General features: G+C 42.7%; 1 protein-coding gene across 2 annotated transcripts; it reads right to left on the bottom strand.

Annotated features, from left to right (window-relative positions):
* Window positions 1-2818: 2818 nt before the first annotated feature.
* Window positions 2819-24582, bottom strand: traf2b (Tnf receptor-associated factor 2b). Of its 2 annotated transcripts, none has more exons than XM_080742741.1 (11): window positions 24493-24582; window positions 15359-15563; window positions 13596-13674; window positions 13081-13179; window positions 10992-11153; window positions 10713-10787; window positions 10342-10416; window positions 8675-8902; window positions 7402-7705; window positions 6526-6674; window positions 2819-4273 (listed from the first exon to the last, which is right to left on the bottom strand). In XM_080742741.1, exons 2-11 carry the CDS (start codon window positions 15532-15534, stop codon window positions 4055-4057), a joined length of 1566 nt encoding a protein of 521 aa, XP_080598867.1. In that variant the 5' UTR covers window positions 15535-15563; window positions 24493-24582; the 3' UTR covers window positions 2819-4054. The 2 variants fall into 2 exon arrangements, with proteins under 2 accessions (XP_080598867.1, XP_080598866.1); XM_080742740.1 differs by lacking the exon at window positions 24493-24582 and adding an exon at window positions 23496-23579.
* Window positions 24583-25305: the final 723 nt, after the last annotated feature.

Below are 25305 nucleotides of genomic sequence, written 5' to 3'. Positions count from 1 at the left end.
AGGCTTGGGTTTGAATGTTGCTTTGACCAGAGGTGTGTCTTGGATGTTACCAAAGACAGGATCGGAAGCAACTCTGACTTGCTGTTCAATAAATTTCACAATGTCTGTGAAATTAGCTCTTCGCTTTTGTTTGTCAACGATGTCACATGCTTTGACTCTCCACTGATCTCGGAGCTTGTATGGAAGTTTCTGTATGAGAGCTTTCATGCATGCTGGTGTGTTTAGCTCTTCCAAATACTGTAGTTCCTCCATAGCATTTGAACATTCACGCAAGTAAAGTGCGTACGCTTGTAGACCTTTTACATCCTCCGTTTTGACATTAGGCCAAGCCATGATTTTGTCCATGTATGCTGCCGTTACTCTTAACGGGTTTCCAAAGTGTTCCTTGAGTAGCTCTTTGGCAGAAGTATAGCCTCTCTCAGCAGGCATATGGAGACAACTGCGTACCAGGTCTCTTGGCTGTCCCTTAGTAAACTGCTCAAGATAATACAAACAGTCGCCCCAATCATTTGCTTTTGCCTCCACACAGTGCTCAAAGGCCTTTATGAATGCCTGGAAAAGCAATGGATCGCCATCAAAATGTGGAATTTGTCTTTGCGGTAAGAACTGAGAGGTGTGTGATTGAACCAGGATTGCCATCATTTCATTTTGACCTTGTAATATGTTGCATAGATCACCTGAAGGTTGGTTATTGTTTGGAGATGATAGGTTTGCTTGAGGGTTTGCTTGAGGTAATTTTGGCCTTGTTAGGCGTGCAGGAGGATCCAGAGCTGATGTACGAAATGGTTGTTTCTTTTGTTGAGGGATGAAATGATCCTTAGGAGCTGCTGGCTTATATTTGGGAAGCTCAGCTTGTGGCTGTTGTGAGGACTGTTGTGTACCACCAGGAGGCACTGGTTTAGGTTTTGCACCTTTTCTGAAATAGGACTCCATGCCATCAGACTTCCTGCCAGTAACACTGCTGGCTTCTTTGAACACAGATATTTTTGCAGTATTGGCTGCTATTTCAGCATCCAGCTCCAATTTTTCCTTTTTTCTCCTCAACATCTCAGCCTGCTCCAGCTGTGTTCTCCTTAGACTTAGAGCTTCAGCCTGTTCCTTCTGTGTTCTCCTTAAAACCTCAGCCTGTTCATCCTGGGTCCTCTTTATTAAAGCATGCCCTTCCTCCTCCAAAGCATGCAGCTCTTTTAAAGCTGCAGCACGCGCCATGAGTGCGGCCTTTTCCGCCTCTGCTTTAATGCGTGCAGATGTAGTGGATGACACTTTGCTCGTTTTTGAACCAGTGGATTTTGCACTTAGAACATTGGAAGGAACATTAGAAATGCTGTCATGGGGCTCCACAATAACTTCCTCATTGTCATTGTCGCAAATGTGAGCTTCAACAACAACCTCATTACCTTTGTCACCATTTTCATTGTCATGAGTAACAGAAACCTTGATTGCAACCCCATCACTGTCAAAAACATCGGGCTGGCTTTGAACAAAAAGAACCCTGTTCACATCATCAATGAATTCATCATAATTCAACATTTTTGCATTGTACCATGTTTTGTGTTTAATTGCCTCAGTCTCAGGCAACAAACCCAACAACGTTTCATGTACACTTTTTGCTTCATTGTACACACCCATGAATTGGCAAAAATGACTTTGTACCACATGCTTTTCATAATTTTCATCATTTACCATGGCAAAAATGTTTTCCTTTAAAGTGGACAGCTTGTTCAACTTTGATTTGCGCTGCCTCTCCAAACCATCAATTTTGTCCAATAACGCTTTAGGCGTCATTGTGACAATGCGTTTACCCAGGGACGCAGCCCTATCACGGAACCCACCAGACTCAGGTTCAAGTTCAACCACATTGTCATTCTCATTTCGTGATTCTACATCAGCGCTAGCCTGCGCATCCTTGGCCGACATACTAAAGTCAATGCTCCGTGTCAATAGTCAGAACGTGTCAATAGTCAGAACGTGTCAATAGTCAGAACGCAAGTAGTTGTCCAAACAAAACGCCTTCACGCGCAAAGTCCTTAAAGGCGCTTGTTACCAATGCATTGGGTTTAGTTTAGTTTAGTGTGCACACTTTTTTATTTCAATGGCCATTGATTTGAATCGGCGCTGCGCCGCTGAACCACCACTAACCGATTACATGTAGATCAGCGTAGAGTAGACGATCCTCCACATCCGGTCCGCTCCGGTCCTGCTGCTGTCCGCTGGCTTTCGCCCGACCACCCGATGCCGATGCACCGGCCCACCGCCGGTAAGCGCCCCAATAGCTCCCGGTCACAGAAACGGTGGCAGTCGCAGAAGATGATGATGATGATGATCGCTCTCCGTGTCCGCTGTCCTCGCTCCAATCCAACGCCTCTCCACCACCAACGCAGCGGCCCGTGCGCGTCAAACAAAGCCGCCGCCGCTTGTTTAACTTGCTTTCCAATAAAACAAATAAACGCGCGATGGTTCCGAGACAGTCTTTTGACTAAATGTAGCGACGAAATCCCATTATTTGCCGCTACTGGTTGCCGATTAAAAGATGTAGTCTAGACGTGTGTTGCGATAAAAACTGATGTCCAAAGTTGTTCTTCAGAGTTGCAGAAAAGGCTTATTTATTTACTCAATCAGAGTTAAACAGACGCTTGGTCACTTGTATAATAATAAAGAAAATAATAAACAAAACGGCTACACAACAGCCTTCACACCGCACAGTCAAAAGACTGTTTGTCTCTAAAACGACAACACCTGTCCCTCATTACTGGTGTCCCTAAGTAACCTCGCCACCTTGGCCTTGGCCTTGGGCGTGAACCTTAAAGTGACGTCATAGTCAGACAAAATGAAGAAATCATAATATGGCTCTTACAACAACAGTAATAAACAGTAAGACTCCCTAATCGGGAGATAAGCGACAGTCAGGTCGCAAACATACAGAAGGGAAACGTAGCCTATCAGGAGGGAATATTGGAAATGGGACAGATGCATGTTAATGACATGAGTTGCGAGATGCTGTGTCCAGCTGTGCGTGATTTTTAGGCAACATCTGTAGGAGCAGTGTCCATTAATGTTGTCTGCAAAAAGCAACCTCATGGTGGCGCTAGAAGAGGGGCATGTGAGAAATCAGGGGCAGAGTTGTGTGTGCAAAGTTTGGCATGGATAGGGGCAACGGTGCCGGAGATAAGAGTAGGGCCAAAAGTGTGACATGACGTGACGGACAGACTTAGGGACTGACTGACTGACAGACAGCTGGTGGAGGTTTTCATAGTAACTTGCGATCAAATGAATGCTTTCTTTTAGATTATCCAAGCCTCAACCCCATTATGATGTGATATCCTTGACACTTTCAACCTGTAGTCCCCATTTTGGACATGATTTTCCAAAAAAAGATCTATAAGATGTTATGAACATATAGATCAGCAAGTTTCGCTGTTCGACATATAAGAAAGTACATAGGGCTTAAGTGGTTAATAGGGTCGTGCTTAAGACCTTTTGAGGAGTGGGATTAATTACTTAAGAAACTGAAAATGCCTTTTGGTGCAGATTTCTTTTATAGAATGATAGAGAATGTTATATATCTGTAGAGTAGTTCAGGAACAGATGTGGATTAGTTATGTCCCAAAATGTAAAACCAAAGCATGGCGAAGTCACTCTGTAAGCATCCAATAAGGTTCACAAATATTGAAAGGCACATATTGTGAAAGGCATACTGATTCATTCAATTACTTAAGAATGATTTGTCTAATTGTGACAATTAATGATATGCCTTACATATAGTGTGCAACTGTGTATACATTATAGTATTAATATACAGCTATACATTAATAGAATATATATATATATATATATATATATATATAGATATCATCATTTATAGAATGGTCTGAATTTAGCGCTTTCAACACTTCTAGTGGAGCTCTGGGATCAAACCCCGAAACATTCAAGTTCTTGTTGTTTGATAATAGCCGTTAATAAACAACTATTAATAATATATAATATAAATATCATATATAATATAGATATAACATAATTTCTATAATATAGCACTTTCACAGTGACTATATACACACTATAAGCCTGTAAGATCTACGATGGCCTTAATGAAAATGGTATCATCTCTGAGATAGGAGCTCTTGCCAGCCAATTTAGGCAGTGGACAGAACAATGGACAGCCGCTGGCAATGTTCATCTCACTGATTGGCTGCTGGAAGGAGGTGGAGCTAACATCAGGACGAAAGGCATCTATGATATGCTCCCTGTTGTTCTGATCAAGGAGCATCAGAGTTACCTGGAGAGAAACGACATAGAGTGAGAGCTTTAAAAACCCATTTAGGCCTAGAATTATTGAATGCTTTAACCAGTGAAAAATAGCAGATATACAAGCTCACAGCGCGGCACCGAGTGCCGCGCTGCGAGCTTGTAGATCTGCTATTTTTGAAAAAGTTGTGAAAATGTGTGCAAATCTTTGAATATAATGTATTTTCAAAGCGAATGTTTGTAACTCAAATTTTGCTTCTGGGTGGTCCCTGGAACGAAATGTTTTGAGATGGGGGTCCGTGGCCAAATAAATATCATTTTGGGGGTCCTTCACATGAAAAGGTTTGAGAACCACTGACATAGTGGTCTCTCAGGAACAGACTAACTGAGCTCCAGTTAAGTGAAAAGGACCTTTTCTTTGACGATGGCTGGCCAGATTGCTGACATAGAAACATTGGTTTTTCAAAAAACCTTAGAAGGATTCAAAAAATACTTATAGAATCGGGTCAAAATTCTAATTTTCATGATTTTTCAAAAATAGCAGATCTACAAGCTCGCAGCGGCACTCGGTGCCGCGCTGTGAGCTTGTATATCTGCTATTTTTCAATAGTTAAAGCATAAAATAATGATACACAAATGAACAAGGTCAATAGAGCGACGAAGTTTGGCGTCATTTACACATCCTACCTGGTTCCTGTTTTTTTCCCCCCATTCTGAATTCCCATAGACTTTTTTTCATATCGTGTCATATAAGAACTTTGTTCCAAACAAACAAATGATCTCAGCGGTTAGACTCATATGGATATGAAGAAACAACTGATGGTGAGAAAACGCTAATGTTACTGTCGCCAAATTAGTTACATTTTCGCCAGACTGTATCAAATATTAGTGACTGACTATCATAAACCATACCAGAGCCACCTCCGACAATATCGCAGAGACAGTTTGTTCATTTTTGGACCACAATGCTTATATGAGACGATTTTAAGATGACTCAATGTTATTCTCCATAGAGAAATTACTTCCGCGAACCGGGGGATGAGCGAGTGACGTCATGACTTTGTTACTCCATTGGCCAAGTGCACAACACCCACTTAACCTTTTCCGCTTAAGATTTGAAGTACCGCCACAATTTCAATATTCACATCTATCTAATAAACCAGCAAACTCACGCTCTAACGCTCACACTTATCTACGTTTATCTATTCACTCGCTTCAGCAACTGATCCCAAAGTTCACATGGTATTGGCCATTAGCATTATACCAACGGTGACGAAGCCCGAATTTCATTTCTCCCAAATTAAAGCTGTTTATTAGCGTTTTCTTAGCCTGTTGTCAGGGTTACGGTCCGTTCCTCCAGGCCATGGGATCTGTAGCCCCACACACACCCCTCTCTCTCACAGTTAGGAATGTGCTCTCTCTCTCTCTCTCTCTCTCTCTCTCGTTTGATGTGTGTCTCATCTTCCAACGGGTAGGAAAAAACTATGTGGAGCAAGCGCATACATTATGCCTTACATTATGATGCTCCCACATATTCTCACGCACGCACCAGTTACAGTAACTTTCCCCACAACCCACACTCTGCACATATTTTGGAGCACATATCTTCGAACGGTAATCTCTGTCTAGTAATCTATACATTTGAAATATTTAACTTTAGTTTTATAATGGGGTCATTCATACTGTAGATGACTAACGCCACAGACTGGCCACATTTGAGCCATGCCGTTCCTATGTGGTTCCAGAGATTAACTTGATTGAATTTTAAGAATACATGATAACCTAAGATGCTTCATGCAGCTGATCACTGATTTGTTTTGGTGGTTCACTGAATGGAGTCAAAGGGGATAACAGGGTTCCCACAAATTGTTACCAATGAATTTCCAAAACGTTTCCAAAACCTTTCCAGAATATTTAACCCAATTTCCAGGAGTATATAACAATAATTCAGCTCAATAACAGGTCGCTTACTCCTATGCGCAATGCCCAAAGACAGGTAGTTGCGAGGCGTTGTGAGCATGTAGATCTGCTATTTTCACAATTTCTGCCTCTAATATTTGACAATTTGGCCAATGTTTAATTTAGCATTTCAGAGGTATTAACAAAATCAATAACCAAAGACAATGCATAGCTATTTTTCCAGGACCTTCCAGGACCCTTGATCAATTCCAAAACTTTTCCAGTACTGGAAAAATATTTTTCTAATTTCAAAATATTTCCAGGAATTTCATGACTGTGGGAACCCTGGGATAAAGACTGATGATGTTTCACAATGCCTACTACCTTCTGACTGAATGGCCACTTGAGAAGAGCATCACACGTGCCCCTCATCACCACGAAGAAGAGTGAGAGGTGTGTTCCTCGACCGGTCCCGTCTCCATTCAAATACAGTCTCAGACACATTTTGTAACCATATTTACTGGAATAGAAGGCTGGAAATGAGAAAACCAAAATAAGAAACGACACAGTGCAACACAGTGAGTAATGTACATAATCTGATTTCTACATTTATTTGGCATGGCTTGTAGTGTATCATAATTCTTATAGTTATAATAATACATTATACTGTATATAATAATATGCACTGATACAATACATGATAGTGTGATTAAAAGTCACAAATGATTACTTTTGAGTACTGTATTTTTAGTTATATAAGCAGATTACAATATGCATGTATAATGTGTTATGATTATTATAATAGAATGGAATAAACTCCCTGTCGCACTTAGAACAACAGACTCACTCGCTAGCTTTCGCTGTGGACTGAAGACTCACCTTTTCAGACTCCACCTAAACCCTTAGCACTACTAAAACACTCAATGACCATTGATACATGAAGCTAGTTAGCATTTGTTTTTAGGTTTTTTTAGAACCTTTTTTCTTGACTGATTATTTTTGTTTTCTAGATAGATATTCATTTGCATTTGTTATATTTGCTGTTGATGTACTGACATATTATCTTGTTTATTATTGTAATGTTTTATCTGCTTATTGTAAGTCACTTTGGATTAAAAGCGTCTGCTAAATGCCTAAACTGTAAACTGTAATAGCATAAGTATTGAGTTTATACAGCGCATTATACATTTATAATGAATTATAGACATGGAAATCATAGGAAGTGATGTGTTCATAGGACAGGCTTGTGTTTCACCCTACCTGGTGAGAACATGGCAGGTGATCGTCCAGCCACAGCATCCTGTCTACGGCGAGAGAAGTCTGTGATTTTCCAAACAAAGACCCCATCGTAGGTACAGGACTGCAGCTCTCGCAGCAGTTCATTGGTCTCAGCCAGCTGCAGGTCCCTCATGGTCAGTGTTCTCTCCAGCTGCCGCACCTTATTGCCAAGATTCTCAATCTTCTCCTGGTCCAAGCGGTGTTGATGTGCAAAGGCCTCCAGTGTCACTGAACCCCGCTCAACCTCCCGGTTCAATACGCAAACAATGTTCTCCAACGCGCTCACCTGTTCATGACACAGCATAGAACACAATCTATTTAGGGATGTTCCTGTATACAGGGTTCCCACACATTTTGACCAATTATTTTCCAAAACTTTTCCAGAATATTTAACCCAATTTCCAGGACTATATAACAATAGGTTACACTCCTATGCACAATGCCCAAAGACAGGTAGTGTATGCCAGTGGTTCTCAACCTTTTCAGGCCGTGACCCCCGAAATAATCTGGGGACCCGGCACCCTGACGAGCACTAAGAGTTGAGGAATTTTGTATAACACGGTTCTATTGTGAAAATAGCAGATCTACATGCTCACAACGCCTCGGGTTGCGAGGCGTTGTGAGCATGTAGATCGGCTATTTTCACAATTTCTGCCTCTAATATTTGACAATTTGGCCCATGTTTAATTTGTCATTTCAGAGGTATTAACAAAATCAATAACCAAAGACAATGCATAGCTATTTTTTCCAGGACCTTCCAGGACCCTTGATAAATTCCAAAATGTTTCCAGTACTGGAAAAATATTTTTCTAATTTCAAAATATTTCCAGGAATTTCATGACCGTGGGAACCCTGTGTGTAATGAGATCTGGGTTATCAATGTCCGATACAACGTAACTATCGACACTGTGGTAGCCAGCTCCTTGCAGCATCAAACAAAAAGGGAATTTAAAAACAGGAATGAGGTCTCATATCATATTATTGTTGCTGCCATGCAGAAATCCTTTTGTTTTTCTTCCATAAATGGAATTGTGCATTGTGTACTGACATAAGAGTGTTGTGCAACATTAGCAAAACAGTTTTGAAAACATTTGCCTATAAAGAAATTATTAACAAGAGCTTGTGACTTAGTAATAACTGTATTGAATCTGTTGGATCAGAGGTTCTTTTTTCCCCCATTTCCTGAAAATAAAACGTTGGACAAACCGACAGTGACAATGTACTACTATCATGTTCATCAATCAATGAGACACACCTTTTTTTCCAAGTCGAGGGACTGTACAGAGGCTGCAGCTGCTGTGGACTCCACTGGCACTCCTTCCTCAGGAGCCCTGTAGAGACCCAGGCCAGAGTCCTCCTGCCATTCCCCAGGGCCTGAGGCCTCTCCGCGCAGCCGAGCCACAGACAAGACCATGGGCAGCAGCAGCCGCAAGTGCTCCATGGTGCTGCTCTGCTCATGGTCACTGTGTTTACCGTTGTCGATCTGGAAGGCCATGGAAGAAGACATATGAAAGAATTAGTGGAACATTACTTAACCCATTTAGGCCTAGAATTATTGAATGCTTTAACCGGTGAAAAATAGCAGATATACAAGCTCACAGCGCGGCACCGAGTGCCGCGCTGCGAGCTTGTAGATCTGCTATTTTTGAAAAAGTCGTGAAAATGTGTGCAAATCTTTGAATATGTGTATTTTCAAAGCGAACGTTTGTAACTCAAATTTTGCTTCTGGGTGGTCCCTGGAACTAAATATTTTGAGATGGGGGTCCGTGGCCAAATAAATATCAGTTTGGGGGTCCTTCACATGAAAGAGTTTGAGAACCACTGACAGTCTCTCAAGAACAGACTAACTGAGCTCCAGTTAAGTGAAAAGGACCTTTTCTTTGACGATGGCTAGCCAGATTGCTGACATAGAAACATAGGTTTTTCCAAAAATTCTTAGAAGGATTCAAAAGACACTTATAGAATCGGGTCAAAATTCTAATTTTCACGATTTTTCAAAAATAGCAGATCTACAAGCTCGCAGCGCAGCACTCGGTGCCGTGCTGTGAGCTTGTATATCTGCTATTCTTCAATAGTTAAAGCATAAAATCATGATACACAAATATGATTCTGAATGGGTTAATTTAACCATCAGCAGTGGTGTAAAGTAACTAAGTACATTTACTCAAGTACTGTACTTAAGTACATTTTTGAGATATGTTTTACTTTACTTGAGTATTTCCAATTTTCTGTACTTTTACTTCTACTCCCCTGCATCTCAGAGGCAAATATTGTACTTTTACACCACAATTATTTTAGTTACTAGTTACCTTTTAGATTTTGATTATTATTACAAAACATACATTAACCTCTTAAGCTCTATATATATTTCGGGTTTCGGCCATTTGAAAATAGCCGATGTACAAGCTCACAAAAGCTTAACTGTTTACAAACATGATTTTGACCGTTTACCCTGTTTCAACACTAGGTGGTGTCCTCTTCTCACGAGAGAAGTAATCGTTTATTTTGAAACATAACCTACACAAAAAAGATAACCTGTTGGTCACACCCATGGGTGTTTTCACTGTTGCCAAATGCTTGTCTAGTCACAATAGGACTAAAGTTAAATCCTATACAATATAATTTAGCCATGGGACACAGGCATGCTTAAACAGTCAGCTTCATACTGTGTCATTACTGAAAATAGATGAGGGGATTTCTAAGCATCTGACTTGTGTGCTTGGGTGGAAAGTAGGCCGACTTATACAAAAACACCCACAAGGAAAACTGACTCAAGAAATACTTCTAATATTACTTACAAGATGAGACTGTATTCTCTTCACTTTTCCCCACTGGCCATCAGACCCATCAGGCTCAGGAATTTCAGAGAAATCTAAAACTCAGAGCAACCTATAGGACTACCACAAAACATACAGTACTTACCACAGCTTTACAGCCAACTTCACCGAAAGGACATGCACTCTTTGACTTGGCACAAGACCTGATGTGATCACCGAACTGCAGATGGAAAGAAAAAAGAAAAGGTCACAGACACAGATTAATGATGGGGCATCCCCAACGGTGAAAGTGAAAGTATACAGCAGGATTCTTTGTCAGAAAGGAATTATGAAAGGTGTACTAGTAATATGCTTCATATCTATTACTAGAATACAGTTTAGAATTATTAATGAAAGACTGGCTATAACCTACTCAATATCACACTGCCAAAAAAGACAAATTTCACAGCAATTACTGTGTGATTTTATATGGAAACTTTAAGAGCAATGTCACTGTTATTATGAGCACATAATAACCTTTTCTCTTGGGATCTTCTTCTTCCCACAGTCTTTGCATTGCATGGGAAACTTCTGACATACCTCATCATGGGCCTGAAACATAGCACATTATGTGGGATTATTTTATTATAAGAATAATACACTTTATTTGGTTAAGTGCTCTTTAAAAAAAATGTTACAAAAATGATTTACAAAAACAAGATAAAATGCAGCAAGATAACAATAAGGAAATAAAACAATAACCAAACAATAAAATAAACATCTGTTATATTACCCTTGATAAGCCATATCTCTTACCTTGATTTCTTTGAAGTTGAAGGACACTTTGCAGAACTTGCAATTCAACGTTCTTGCTTCACATTCTCTTTCATTATGCTTTTCCTTCTCAGAACGAAGGATAACGTTTTTGCATGCCTCACACTGTACCTGTTCATACTCGCAGAGACCTTCATGTTGGGCCTAAAGAAATTAGACAGATTGATCAAAAATCAAATGTCTTTTCCATCATTCTAAGGCAAATGTATACAGTGTCTTCTGTATGACCATACATGAAGCTAGACTGTATTAAAATGTTAGTGAACTTGTTAAAATCTTACTGCACAGTTATGGAGTCATGGAAATAGGAATTTGGTAGATGTAGAAGTCAGTTCCAAGCACTTTTTCCTTTCACTATAATCCTTACATTTCTGAGAATGCTTAATTAACCACATGTAGAATAAATTAACTATGCTTATTATGATTTACCAAAATAACCCCTAACCAAACCAAATCAATCATCAGTTTTAGTCTGGCGGTTTTCATAACTGTGTGTGTGTGTGTGTGTGTGTGTGTGTGTGTGTGTGTGTGTGTGTGTGTGTGTGTGTGTGTGTGTGTGTGTGTGTGTGTGTGTGTGTGTGCGCGTGCGTGCGTGTGTGTGTGTGCAGGGACGTGCAGAGAATGTTAGAGAGGCAGGGGCTGAAATCTTTGGGCCTTTTGGTGAAAATATTGAAAATAGCAGACCTCCAAGCTTGGAGGTCGGAAGTCGTCTATTTTCGGTGCTTGATACCACACTGAACTAAGTTATCAAGTCAATACTGGAGATGTGACATAAATGCATGGATTTCTACACAGAGAGGGCAATTCTGTCAACATAAGATGCTGCATTCAAGTTGAGGAGTTTGGACAAGGCAATTCTCTTGAATCCTTCTTTCAGGAAGAAAGAGGGCATTTGCATTTCTTTCACCATAGTAAAAACTGCATTCATGTTCTAGAATGGGCTCAAGTCCCCTTTGATATACGTGTGCACATGCCTGTGTGTGTGTGTGTGTGTGTGTGTGTGTGTGTGTGTGTGTGATAAAAAAAGAAAGATCTTCCCAGATTGGTTTATAGATAACACATCTAACGGTCAACATGTCTCTCTTCCACACACACACACACACACACACACACACACACACACACACACACACACACACACACACACACACACACACACACACACACACACACACACACACACACACACACACACACACACACACACACACACACACACACACACACAAACTTCCTCTCCTCATCAGCACTATTTGAGCAAAATCTAACCACATGGTAACCTAGCCAGCACCATATTTGCAAGCATGCAAAATCTTTCAAGGCATTGACATAATGTTTGACCTACTTTTAATTTTTAACTTTGCCTATTCAATCAACACACCTTTGAGTCAGTCAGTCAGTCAGTCAGTCAGTCAGTGTTACTTCACACGCAGCATTAAATGTATTTTGATTTTATTCTGAGTATTAACAAAAGCCCTACAGTTCAATGAACCTGAATATTTAACAGATTGAATTTTCTCTAAATATGCAAGGCCCACTTCTGTAATACTGTTCACACATTCCTTCCTCAAACCGGCTGTTCCTGTTTTTATTCGAGCTGCCAAACAGTCAGAAGAAATTCCCCTGTGAACCATTCAGCTAAGTCAACAAGCACTATAAGTTTAAGAGTTTCCTTATTATTATTATAGTTGTTTAGTCAAATACTAACATTTCCTCAGCCTTCTAGTTAATCAAGTAATCTCCTTTGATGTAGTTCTTTCTCTGTCCTTTTCCGCTGTGGTTCACTGAGTTGATAAGTTAGCTGTGGTGATGAAGGTTGGGTATACTGGGGACTTTCCAGCCCACATATCAAGTTTCACTTCCCTTCTTGTATGTCTCTGGCTCAGCCGTGCTAGTGTATGAGAACACATTCGAACTAATTTCCCAAACACTTTCATGGAGGGAATTTTACTATTTCAAATCATACCACTTTAAACTTGAGCACAGCATAAAAGAAACGCTTGCAAATATATTTTGTTTAATGTTGTTAAGCACTGGTATGAAGCAATTGCCCAAAAAACAGACTGTGTACCTCATAATCTTTGATTGAGCCTGTCCAATTACAGCCCTCGTTCAGACACCTGGCAGGCAGACTGGCTATTTCTCGGCCCGCAGCGTTGTCTGAGAAAGCCTAGGGGAGACGAAGAACAAAGAGTACAAACAACCGAACAAGAACAAGCACAGGGGGTCGTATTGTTGTGGTGAGGTAATGCTACTGGCTTGTCAGACGTAGTGGGTTTCCCCTGAATTTTCCTGCGATTACAATAGAGCCCTTCACAATTGTGTGTGTGTGTGTGTGTGTGTGTGTGTGTGTGTGTGTGTGATCCGATTGTATTGTATTGTATTGTATTGTATTGTATTGTATTGTATTGTATTGTGTAAACTTCTGCTTTGGCAATGTAAACATATGTTTTCTCATGCCAATAAAGCCCTTTGAATTGAAACATTTAGTGAGTGAGTGAGTGAGTGAGTGAGTGAGTGTGAGAGAGAGTATGTGTACAGGTATGGGGTTTGAATATGACTCAGAACACTAAGTTCAGAACTTACCTCATTGCTGTTTAGAATAGAGATAGGTTCCTCATATATCTCCTCCTGGCGACATGCTTCACATGGCTTTGGGCCAGAACTAACAAAGGGTGCAACAGTTAATCCAACTAATCAATGTTATAGACTATAAAATGATAACTGAGCAAGCTCACAACACGTTGCAGTGTGACGTGACATGAGCTTGTAGGTAACCAGTAGAGTCGCCGGAAAACATACTCGCAGAGATTTTTATTCTTGTATTTGTTTTACTGAGAATAAGGTTAGATATAACTTTAGGATTAAGCATATCTTTCTGGGGTTAAGATTAGGAATAGGGGTAGGTTTTGGCGCCGTTTTACTGAGGTTAAGGAATAAGGTTAGGTTTAACCGTTTAGGCATAGTTTACAGAGGTACATAATGATATTAAGGATCTCAATGGAAAATAACAAATACGCCTTGCCTTACTCGAGTTTCCTTTTGGTTTACATTGTATCAGTGAACTGTACTGTCATCAAATTGTACCTTTTCCAATCCAAAACTTCTAATAAATACCTCAATCAATCAAAAGGCATAAACCATCAGTCCAGACTAATACACTGTGTGTATACACAATTAACTGTTTATTTAGCGATGTATGTATCTTTAAATAACCAATATATCAGTGATTACAAATGATTAAAGTAAGATGGGAAATGTCTTTAGAATGAATCAGCATGGGTGGAACCTCTTTAGTTACGGACTGTGGCAATAAGCTCCAAGACAGATGTTTCATTAGTTGATTGATAACTTGGCAGTCACAATTCTTTGCTGTCAGGGCAGAAACAATGTATCTCCACTTTCAAACGTAGTTCTTTCGTTAAATAATTCCCTACTTTGTCCTACGACAGTGTCACTCAAAAGTAGCAAAAATAGGCAATCTCCAAGCTCGCATGTCCCAGTGTGGCACATTGTGAGCTCTTAGATCTGCTACGTTTGAAGAATAATTATTGTGAAAGTCATTTCCTGAAGAGCAATGGTTATGAACATACAAGGTTTCCACCCAAAAGTGACAGGAAGGAAGAGCATCCTGTATCAGGGGTTGACACTAAGGTCTCAGAGGCCCTTGCACATCGGGCAAGTACAGGTCATGTTCTACTTGCCCAAACGGTCATGCCCACTTGCTCCAAAAGTAAATAGTCCATTATAAAATGATAGATCAAATTTGAATTACCGTTCAACTTAACATTTATTTAGTTTTACTTTCTGGGGCTGTGCGATAAAAACTGTCATACCTATACAAAAATAATTATCCAAATACCTACATAGCTATGATTGAATATGGCTATGGGTTCGCACCTATTTTATGTTTGTAAGTGTAGCAACAGTGAAAACAGCACATTATAGGAAAACTATTCCACTGACCAGAAGACAGACCACTCTGGCTACGTTCAGGTGCTTAGACAGAAATCTTGTTTTGTGTTTTTGGACAGTTGCGTCCTTTCTCAAATAAGCACTTGCCTGGTCGGGCAACCTGAAAGCTAACTCCACCTGCTCTAAGGTTTTATTTACCTGCCGGGGCAGGTGGGCAAGCCTTAGTGTCAATGCCTGCTGTATGCTCATGGAGTCAAGCAGGTAAATAACCACCACAACTGGGTCACTAGTAGGATGCGGGAAGATGCTATTTGGGTGGGTATGAGCATGCCCAGTACATTTACAACTACCTCCAAAGGTTTAGCAATAATATCATCAGGAAAAGGGTCCATGTTTGCTGTGCATGAGATGGTGTGTGAGGAATTTCAGTGTACCTGGTCAGCTGTTTGAAGCAGTGAACACAGAAGCGATGGCCGCAGCGTGCCTGGACAGGCTTTCTCAGGACCTGGAGACACTGCTGACATTTGTATTTATTCTCCATAGGCACCGACAGCACACTGAGAGGTATCCCTGGCAGGGAGTCGGTGCAATCTAACGAGATACGGGCCATGCTTCTCCATCAACCTCTGGTGCTGTGTCCTGTGAACACATATTACACATTAAATGTTAAAGCTGCGTTGTGTATTTGTGTTGTATTTTGTTAGCTACAAGGCTCAAAACCATTGTTTTGAAAATAACAGACTGCATGCTTGAATATGAACGTTAAACCTCCATTTCATGTTCGATCACTTTATCAAGTTCACTTTTTTTTTATATCCCATGATTTTTGTAACCCATCTTTTCTCCCAGTGTCATTATTGTCTAATGTAATCCTGTGCACTACACTCCCTCTGCCAACCTGGGGAGAACAACCGAGTGACCTCATGCTTCCTTCTATGCATGAGGAGTCCACGCCGCTTCTTTTCACCTAACAGGGGCGAGTTTTTCTGGTTGGACGTAGCGTGTGAACTGAAGGAACACATTATTCCAATCAGTTCCTTTCCCCTCTATCAGGCTGGCCAGGGGGAGGCAGTAGAGACCTGTGAGGGTACTGACCCCTGGGGACACGGGGAGAACCCTTTAGCCAACCCCACCTAGGGTATGGGCTCTGATGACACGGAGGAGAGAACACATCCCCAGCGGGAATCGAACCCGGGAACTTCTAGCTTGAGGTGACAGCACCACCGACATGCGCTACCGTGCCCCCTTCCCCTGTGAATCATCCAGCTAAGTCAACAAGAACTACAGGTTTAGGAGTTTCCTCATTATTATTATAGTTGTTTAGTCAAACACAGACAGCGCCACTGTGCCCCCTTCACTTCACTTCAAGACAATTTTATGGCATTTCACTGATTCGATTCTGAGATCTCTTGTGTGCAACTGGACATTTTGGGTGGCACTAGAGGGAAGAACATATATTCACTTGCTTGGCGGTGCCTCTCGTGGATCAAGTCCACTTCAGACGGGGCACCTTCGTCCCAGAAAGTTCTGAATCATTTCAACCAATCAGAAGAAGGTAAGAGGCGGTCCTTGGCACAATGCGAAACTAGAATGGGGACATTTGTAAGCAATTCCATTAAATGGGGTTTTGGGAGTCATTTGTGTAACCCGGGTGAGGTGATTCATTGTAGATTGAGTGCCAGCATTATATTCACTGCTATACTGATGCGTACGTGGGAAGTGACCCAGGTGTTTAGACATCCTTTCTACAGAACACTGAGAACAGATGGTGACTGAGTGCTACAAACTGCCTGCCTAGTGCTACCCAATCCAAGACGAGACCAAAGTCCATGTTGACATCCTGTTTATATATGACTGTGGGCTTCAGCTCTGTAGTTTGTGAAACACCTGCTGGCAAAGGTGGGTAAGGCCCTGATCAAGCTGTCTAACTAAGACTTTGTGCTGCAACTATGGCTGATCAGATCACTTTGCATCGGTGATATCTCACATTTATAGTTGCTCTTGAATACACCACACAGACTACAACTTTATGTTTAGACTAGAATCAGCGCTCTTCCGAGCCCAGGTCTCTTCCAGGTCAGGTAGGTTATTGTGGCCTCCTGGTGGCCAAGCTTTCCCGGTAATCGGACGCTGCATGCATGATTTGATTCGACTTTTTTGAAGTCTGGTGGTGCTATAACAGGCTAATGTGGAACATGTGGGGCAGAGGTTCTGAATTGGCATCCAGGGAGTGTGTGTGCACAGTTTGGCAGCGACCAGGCCAACGGTGCCGGAGTTCAGCCGTTAACACTTTCTATGCTTTATTATATACCGTAATTGCTGGACTATAAGCCGCACCTGAATATAAGCCGCACCAGCCAAATTTAGAATGAAAAACAAATGTGTACATATACAGGCCGCACTTGACTATAAGCTGCAGGTGTCCTTCCTGCTTCCTGCTAGAGCGCCCCTGGTGGCCGTTAGCTGTAGAAATCTATAGATTAACCCTGTTGTATAGGCCGCAGGGTTCCAAACATGGGAGAAAAGTTTTAAAGATTTGTTTTGGGGCTTTTTATGCCTTTATTGATAGGACAGTAGACTGACAGGAAATGGGGGGAGAGATGGGGAGTGACACGTGGCAAAGGTCGTCGAAACGGCGACGCCGGCAGCCATCCATGCCTATGTGGCAATGCCTAAGTGGTATGCGCCTGGACCAGTAGGCCAGCGGGCTCCCCGGCCCCCTATAATACATTTTTTTAGATACCTTTTGCCGGGGTTTTTCCATTGAAAAACCCTTATTTTGAAGACACACGGAGCCATGATTGTGTCCATGTTGTGGAAATGCACTATGTTGTAATATCGATCAAGATGTTTTCTTTCACCCAGAAAATAAAATGTGTTACCGCGACTGCCAGTCGCTTACAGTATATACAGTATGTAATGTATTGACTGGCTGATTACATAGCTACCCTAACCCTACTCTGATTCGTTGGAACATCATCCAATCAGAAACGACGTCGCCTACGTAATAAGTGACGTTCGGAAATACGAATCAAATGGAGGCTTGCCAGACTGAGAAGCGAAGTAACAAAACCAATCCATTGAACGTAGCATAGCGGGCTGGTACCCAGGCTATCAAACTACACCTCCTGGTTAACTTGTTGTGTGCAATAAGTGGTAACATGGTTTAACATTGTTATGGTGGTAACATGGTTTAACATTAGAAATGTAACAGCTTGTCTCCGTGTGTGTACAAGTTTTTACAGTCTATGGGTTGGTTCCCTAGACACACCACTGTGACATCACAGGTGATATTAAAGGTGACATCACCTATGTAAAAGTCCATATATGGGTATTCCCCAGAATCCCTTTTATGCCATTATATGAAGATCCCTGATGTCATTGATATCTATATATATCACTGGCCAAATGGCCAAGACATGGCCCATATCTGTGTGGCTGGTTCAGATAGGGATCTCCATGTATGGGCATATGTTGTGATGTCATGGGAAGTTTGGGAACCACTCTAACAGTTTCCCTTTTATGCCCATATATGGAGATCCCTGATCATCAATATTAAGCCTGTTCAGCCCACTCAGGCTGATTCAGACAGGGATCTCCATGAATGGGCATGAAAGGGATGTACTGTATACAGTACATGGATCTCCAGGGGTAACTGGTATACATCACTGGCCAGATGGCCAAGAATTGGCACGTGTCGCCCTGAGACGTCTTACTAGTATTATCAGTATTATCTTATCTATCTATAAAGGCGAGAAATCTCTGTGAGTATGTGCCCCGCGTATCTCGAGAACCGTTCGTCCCACCGGCTTCAGATTCGGCACGCAGCGCGGAGTGCAGTGCCTGGCCTCGACCCGACCCGATGCACGGTTTTCCGGGTGCAGACAGACAGATACATATATCTCCATAAATGGGCATAAATGGAGTTAATGGACACAGGCAAACAGATGGTCAAAACGGGTCCTATGACTACAGGTTTAATGGGACCGGAGATGATGTCTGACATCAGGGTTTTCTTGAACCGGCACTGTATCTGCAACATTGTCTGACCCAGTCTGTGGCAGAGATAGATACAGAGATCTCCATAATGGGCATAAAAGGGACACAGACAGACAGATACAGAGATCTCCATATATGGGCATAAAATGGACGCAGCCAGACAGACATATACAGATATCTCCATATATGGGCATAAATGGACACAGGCAAACAGATGGTCAAAACGGGTCCTATGACAACAGGTATAATGGGGTTTGCATTAAAGGATGTGGCATTCATTCCCTATTTACATCGTTCTCGGGTAGGCCAGTCCCCGAATATACGCTCGGCCGCCCATCTTTTTTCACAGACAAGGCGTTGATAACCGATATCAAACATGAAACAGTTTGTGGGTATCACTTTGATAACTCCAAAGGGACATTCAAACTGAGCACTATAACTATAAAAATATGGTTTTAAAAATTCAAGTCAAGTGGATGGCAGAGTTCACATTGACTATAATAAAAATCACACCCGTGTGAACTGAGCGGTGGTTTACCCCCCCCCCTCCCCCCCTTCCCCCCTGTGTGTGTGTGTGTGTGTGTGTGTGTGTGTGTGTGTGTGTGTGTGTGTGCGTGTGTGTGTGTGCCTGGCCTGGCCTGGCCTGAAAACAGCGCCCCTCCCTTAACATGTGTGGTTAGAAAAGGTACTACACCACATTCTTGAGGCTACATACGGACGCACCCACCCACCCACATACACACACGTACCTCTACACACACGGCCACGTATAGGAGCGGCGTGACCACCGCTCAAAAAAATACACCGTGAACGATACAGTTATTGTTATCTTTATAGTTATAGTGCTCAGGGTGAATAGCACTTAAAATCAGTGTCTTTATCAGACTTCAAACTAGTTTCCAACTATGGTAAAGTAGTTGAAAACTATGGCTAAGACGGGTTTTAAAACAGAGAGTGGGGAGGGGGCAGTTTGACATGGAGAGGGAGTTCATTCCAGAGTTTAGGGGCAGCCAAAAAGTACTAAGTACAAGCTTAGAGCTGCTTTTACTGTATGCCAGTGAGACATCATGGACCAGCATGCAAGAATGGATTCCACCTCAACTGTCTTTACAAGCTCCTGAAAATCCACTAGCAGGAGGCAGGAGCACAGATTCCTTGACACTGATGTCTTTAAGTTCAAACATGCCAAGCAATAAACAATAAGCATCCAAACAATGCTGAGGCATGCACAAGTAGATGGGCAGACTGGGCAGGCCATATATGTAGAATGTCTGATTGTAAACATTCCCAAGCATGTCTCTACCCATTGACTAACACTAATGCTATCTCTAACCCTAACCCCAATCCTAACCGCACGCCGGACTAATGAGACGTCGGACTTTCGGAATGCACCGCCCAAGGGTATGCATATCTTCTATAGTAATCTCTGCATACTAGGGATGCAGATTGCAGAGTAGTTGCAGCCCTACTGCATATACCAGAGTATAGACACCAAGAGGGTGAAATTAAGTGCTGAGATTTCACTTTGTAAAAATGTCTAGACAATCTGTCAACTAATAAGTCTCTAGAATGGCTGACTGTAAACACCACAAAGATACAACAGATGTGTTTATTTGCTTTGTGAAAATTACAAGAAATGTATTTGCTTTACTTTTTAGATAATCTATTTTGAAGATAAACTTACTTATAACACATGATAAAGCGGAACTGGTGTAAAACATACAGTGAGCACTGCATGGTCTTATGACATACACTAGTTATGCAAGTCAAGAAAGTGAAACAAAGAGTTACTGTGAACAAGGTCTCACAGAACATGTGATTATATAAATTGAGTGCATGGCAAGAAAAACGTTCATACATAGTAACCCTGATAGGGTTACCATTAGAAAACCAGAGTAAACAAATAAACGGCTGCAGGGTTAGGGTATGGTACCCTAGAAACCTATGCTGTGAGCAACATGAATGGTCACCCTTTCCTGCGCTGCCTTCGGCCAAAACAGGTTCAAGCATGCCACAAAAATGTGGAATGCCCTACGAACGGCCTTAAAGGAGTGTAAATCCCTACTCTCCTCCAAAACTGCTCTAAAAGAGAGCCTACAGATGGCTGCAACTCGGAACTGGCCCCTGTAAAAAAAAGTCAAGGCCTACACCACCCCATATCTGTTTGTGTACAGTATATCATTTATAACATATAACGGACTATTATATGATGTTTTGCAGTATTGTTGCGACCGGCTCATGTCTGAGTGAGTCAGTTACGCCTCATGTCACGCTCATGTCCTGTCACGTCTGTGAAAGCCGCAGGGAGGTGGCACAGAGCTATGTGAGTAAGTGTGAAAGCAGAAACACAAGAAGGACACCTTCCACCAGGGCAAGCATAGAAAAGGTAGAAGCCTCCTTCGGCTCTGGGGCGTGTGCATCGCGGGACACGGTAGCCTCGCGTAGCCAGGCTTACTCATCTGCAAAGAGAAAAGCCTGGTTACGAGTTACGACCATAGGCTGAAACGGCATGAAACGGTGCTACTTCCATCGGGAGAATTTCACCGGAAGACTGCAACACATGATGTAACTTCCGTTAACAACAGCACTTCCGGTGTCTGCAGATTCATGCCATTTACATCGCCTATTGTGGCCAGGGTGGGGACACGGCGACCGGTTGTTTCTGGTCGGTTCCCACTTCCATGTGCGTCACAGACACAGAAGTTGGTAGGCCATTCAGAGTCAGGTCCCCACGCAGCCTCTAAGAACAGCAACATCGGAACTGGATCGAGACGTGACAATTAAAGCTCTGTAGAATTGAATTGATAAGTCCCGGAAAAGACGCACTGAGATTAGCCAGTAGTCACTTTGACTGGCAGCGTGGTCTCCGGCACGCGAGTTTCTAAACTCTAGGCGCACTGGGGGAAAACCACACCCTGCACTCATTTTTGAAGCTTGTGATTGGCTGAACCGGAGGTAGGGAGCGCTCCATTGTAGTCACTTAGACCGCGGCAGAGGTGCACCTAAACCTAACCCAAACCCTAACCCTAACCCTAACTCTAACCCTAACCCTACCTTAACCCTAACCTTAACCCTAACCTCAGTAAAACTAACGCTAGTGAATGTTAACCTGCTAAAATGCTAACCTGCCAACGCTGGTGTGTAGCTAACCTGCCGACGCTGATGAAAACGAGCACTCTATCCCCCACTTAGCCTTAGTTTAGAAACTCGCCTCCGGCACCATTGACATACAACGGTAGACGCCTCCTCCGGCTCTGGGGCTTTGGTTAGCCTCGCGTAGCCAGGCTTACTCATCTGCGAAGAGAAAAGCCTGGTGACAATAACAGGCAGAGACCGTTCAACTTCTGCCGTGAGAATTTCAACGGAAGACTACTGCGCATGACGTAACTTCCGTTAAACACAGCACTTCTGCCACTTCCGCTAGAACCAACCGTAAGTCATATTGTGGCCAGGGTGGGCTTTGGTAAAAGAGGACTGGCAAGCTTCCGGAATTCTGAAGGATGCTTCCTTCCTTGTGTGTCACAAAATGGGATGCTCGGTAGGCCAATCAGATGCGGGACTCCCTCTTTCCCACTGCAGGGGGCAGAGTGCCTTCCACAGTTCTGCTAGTCCTGTTTTACCAGTCGCGCCAATGAGCTGCAGCGGCGGATGAGGTATCTATCTTTTTATATCGGTGTCCAGCACTCCCGGATGTCCGGGATCCAGTTGTTGCACGTCGCTCCAATGAACTGCAGTGGCGGATGAGGCATCTAGCTTTTTATATCAATGAGGGCAAGTACACCAAGCGCCATAAGGAAGTTTGTGCCGCATTTAGAAGCTCTGTTGACCTAACGTTCGCCAATTGCCATTAGGGTGGTTTACTTGTTAAATGTGACTGTCATTTAATGTTTCAATGAATTGAGTACAAAGGACTCCAATGGAAACAAGCCATCGTGCTTTCTTGGGTTTAAATCCTCTTAGCAGACCTTTGTAGGCTACTAAATCAATCAATCAATCAATCAATCAATCAATCAATCAATCAATCAGCATATATGACATTATACAAATGGGCATGGCAGGAATCCAGAAGAATGACAAGCACTGCAATACAAGACGAAATAACAACAGGCCTATATAAGTATATATAATTTAAAACACAACAAAGGTCTAAGCCCAGAACAAAGATTGGAAACTGCAGGAACATGTAGGGATAGACTAGATCGCAACCAAAGAGTTAGTAAGTTAGTAGAAAATAGTAAATGATTACATTTCGCAAAAGAAGAGATAACTACTACAAAAGCTATATCACAACATAACCTCCCCCCCCCCCCCCCCCCCCCCCCCCACCAAATTAAATGTTTAAAAACAAAACAAAAAACTGGTCAATGACAGCATAATAACGAACAACCACTCCTGGATACTTTACAGTCTGTGGCTTAAGCACAGCCGTACCAGCACACATATCCTGTCTGTTTGCCCTTGGTTTCTTCATAGTAGCATTAGCCTCCTCTTTAAGTTAACATTGACAGTGTTCGTTTACGGCTAACTATTAACAATACTCAAGTCAAACCTAGTCAAAGCTACAGTACTTACCAAGTTTCCCAAGACAAGAAGTATGTGGTCACTATAATAACACACCACCCTACACAAGTATCTACGGTGCAAGTAGTAACATGCACGTCACAGCACAGGAAGTGAATGCTGCGTGAGTGACTGTGTTAACCACGCGTGATTATGGATAACCACGCCCCGGACTCATTTTTGAAGCTTGTGATTGGCTGAACCGGACGTAGGGAGCGCTCCGTTGTAGTCACTTGGACCGCGCGAGGTGCACCAAAACCCAATTATCATGGCGTTTATCGTGCGCTTGCCCAGCATAAATATAACGATTGCATTCACCACGGCTTCGTAACTCGCGCGGCGCTCCGCCGGCCGCGCGGCCCTGGCCCGCTCTTCGCGGCCACTCGCGCCTGCGGCGCTCGGGGGCGAAGAGCAGGACCAAGGTCCGCTGGCCTTCGCGCCGCTTGCAATGTCGTGGACAATAACTGAAAACGAGCGCTCTTTGCCGTTTCCATCCATCTTTCCCAGTTGGATCCATAATCACGCGTTAACCACTCTATATGGCTGTAACAACGACTACGTCGTGTTTTCATTTTTGCTTCGCCCCCTCTTGGGTTTCTCCCAGTGGTGGAAAAAGTAGTCAAAATGTACTACTTATTAGTTTTAGTTTTATTACTAGACTGCAGTATCAATATTCAATACTGTAACGTAGGAAATAATGTAGGCCTACTTGAGTAAAAGTACAAAAGTATTGCTATAACAATTGTACTTACATAAAGTAGAAAGTAAACATTATGCATAATATCCTGTTTCACACGTTTTCAAATGTATAAAAAATGTCAAATAAGTGTAGTGGAGTTAGTAAAAGTAGAATATTTTGATCCGAGATGTAATGAGTAGAAGTAAAGTATTGGTAATTGGAAAAACTTAAGTAAAGTACAAATACCTCAAATTTCTAGTTGTACTAACAAAAAAAGACACAAAAGTGTCCTGATGATGATGTGTAAATGATAAACATGCCATCTCTAACCTTGACCTCTTGAATGCAACTGGACGGACCATGAGCTCAACCCGCACACAAGCAGCTACGGAACCAGAACCAGGACAACTGAACTCATCCTCGAGTCTAGCAAAGAGATTCTTCTCTTTGAGTCTAGATCTAGAAACACAACTCCGGACTGTTTCGGAGGATATAAACCTACAGCCCGCCTACTGTGTATCCGGTAATTTGAAGGCACGCACGCACATACACACTACACAGACGCATGCACACGCGTGCGCATGCATGCACCGTTTCCGTATCGTCTGTTTCCCAAAAAAGTGTCTCGGGACCCGGGACCCACAAGGCTCAACGCTGCACTAGTACCAGGCAGCCAGGCAGTTGTTTTGTTTGGGTCTTTAAACCCAGACCGGATCATATGACCGGATCAGCAGCCTGCAAAGCGGAATTGATTCCGGTCAACACACTTGCGCTGTTGCGCATGCGTGAATTTGCCTGCGACGCGTCCACGTTTTTCCCAATGACCCTAAGCGCAACGGTGGGGGCGCGGGCTGCAAGGGAAAGGAGCGCTTGTTTTTTGTGACGACGACGGAGGCGCGCCGTCTCAGGCGACCATGATCCACGTGATGCGTGAGACACCTCCGAGAGAGCGAGTCGCCGTGTCGAGCGTTGCGACGGTCGTATGAGCCGACTTAGCGGCGTTACAGAGGCGAGTTATGTGCCGTTATGGACAGAATAAATCTTCGTCCCTCCGACTTTCGGCACCTCCGCGCGGTCCAAGTGAACACAGCGAAGCGCTCCCTACCTCCTTGCCCACCACTGGCCCCCACTGTTGCGCTCAGG

Source organism: Nannobrachium achirus (genome assembly GCF_963921795.1).
Source record: "Nannobrachium achirus genome assembly, chromosome: 15".
NCBI classification, from domain to species: domain Eukaryota; kingdom Metazoa; phylum Chordata; class Actinopteri; order Myctophiformes; family Myctophidae; genus Nannobrachium; species Nannobrachium achirus.
The sequence above is the reverse complement of the archived record's forward strand: the minus strand, read 5'-3'. Positions and strand labels throughout refer to the sequence as shown.

Bases quoted from the DNA above. Each gene is read 5' to 3' on its own strand.
- traf2b (XM_080742741.1), bottom strand. From the start codon at position 15,534: ATGGCCCGTATCTCGTTAGATTGCACCGACTCCCTGCCAGGGATACCT. The intron at 13,180-13,595 runs GTAAGTTCTGAA...CGTCTCCCCTAG, and splicing joins CTATTCTAAACAGCAATGAG to GCTTTCTCAGACAACGCTGC. The intron at 11,154-13,080 runs GTACACAGTCTG...TAATTTCTTTAG, and splicing joins GCTCAATCAAAGATTATGAG to GCCCAACATGAAGGTCTCTG.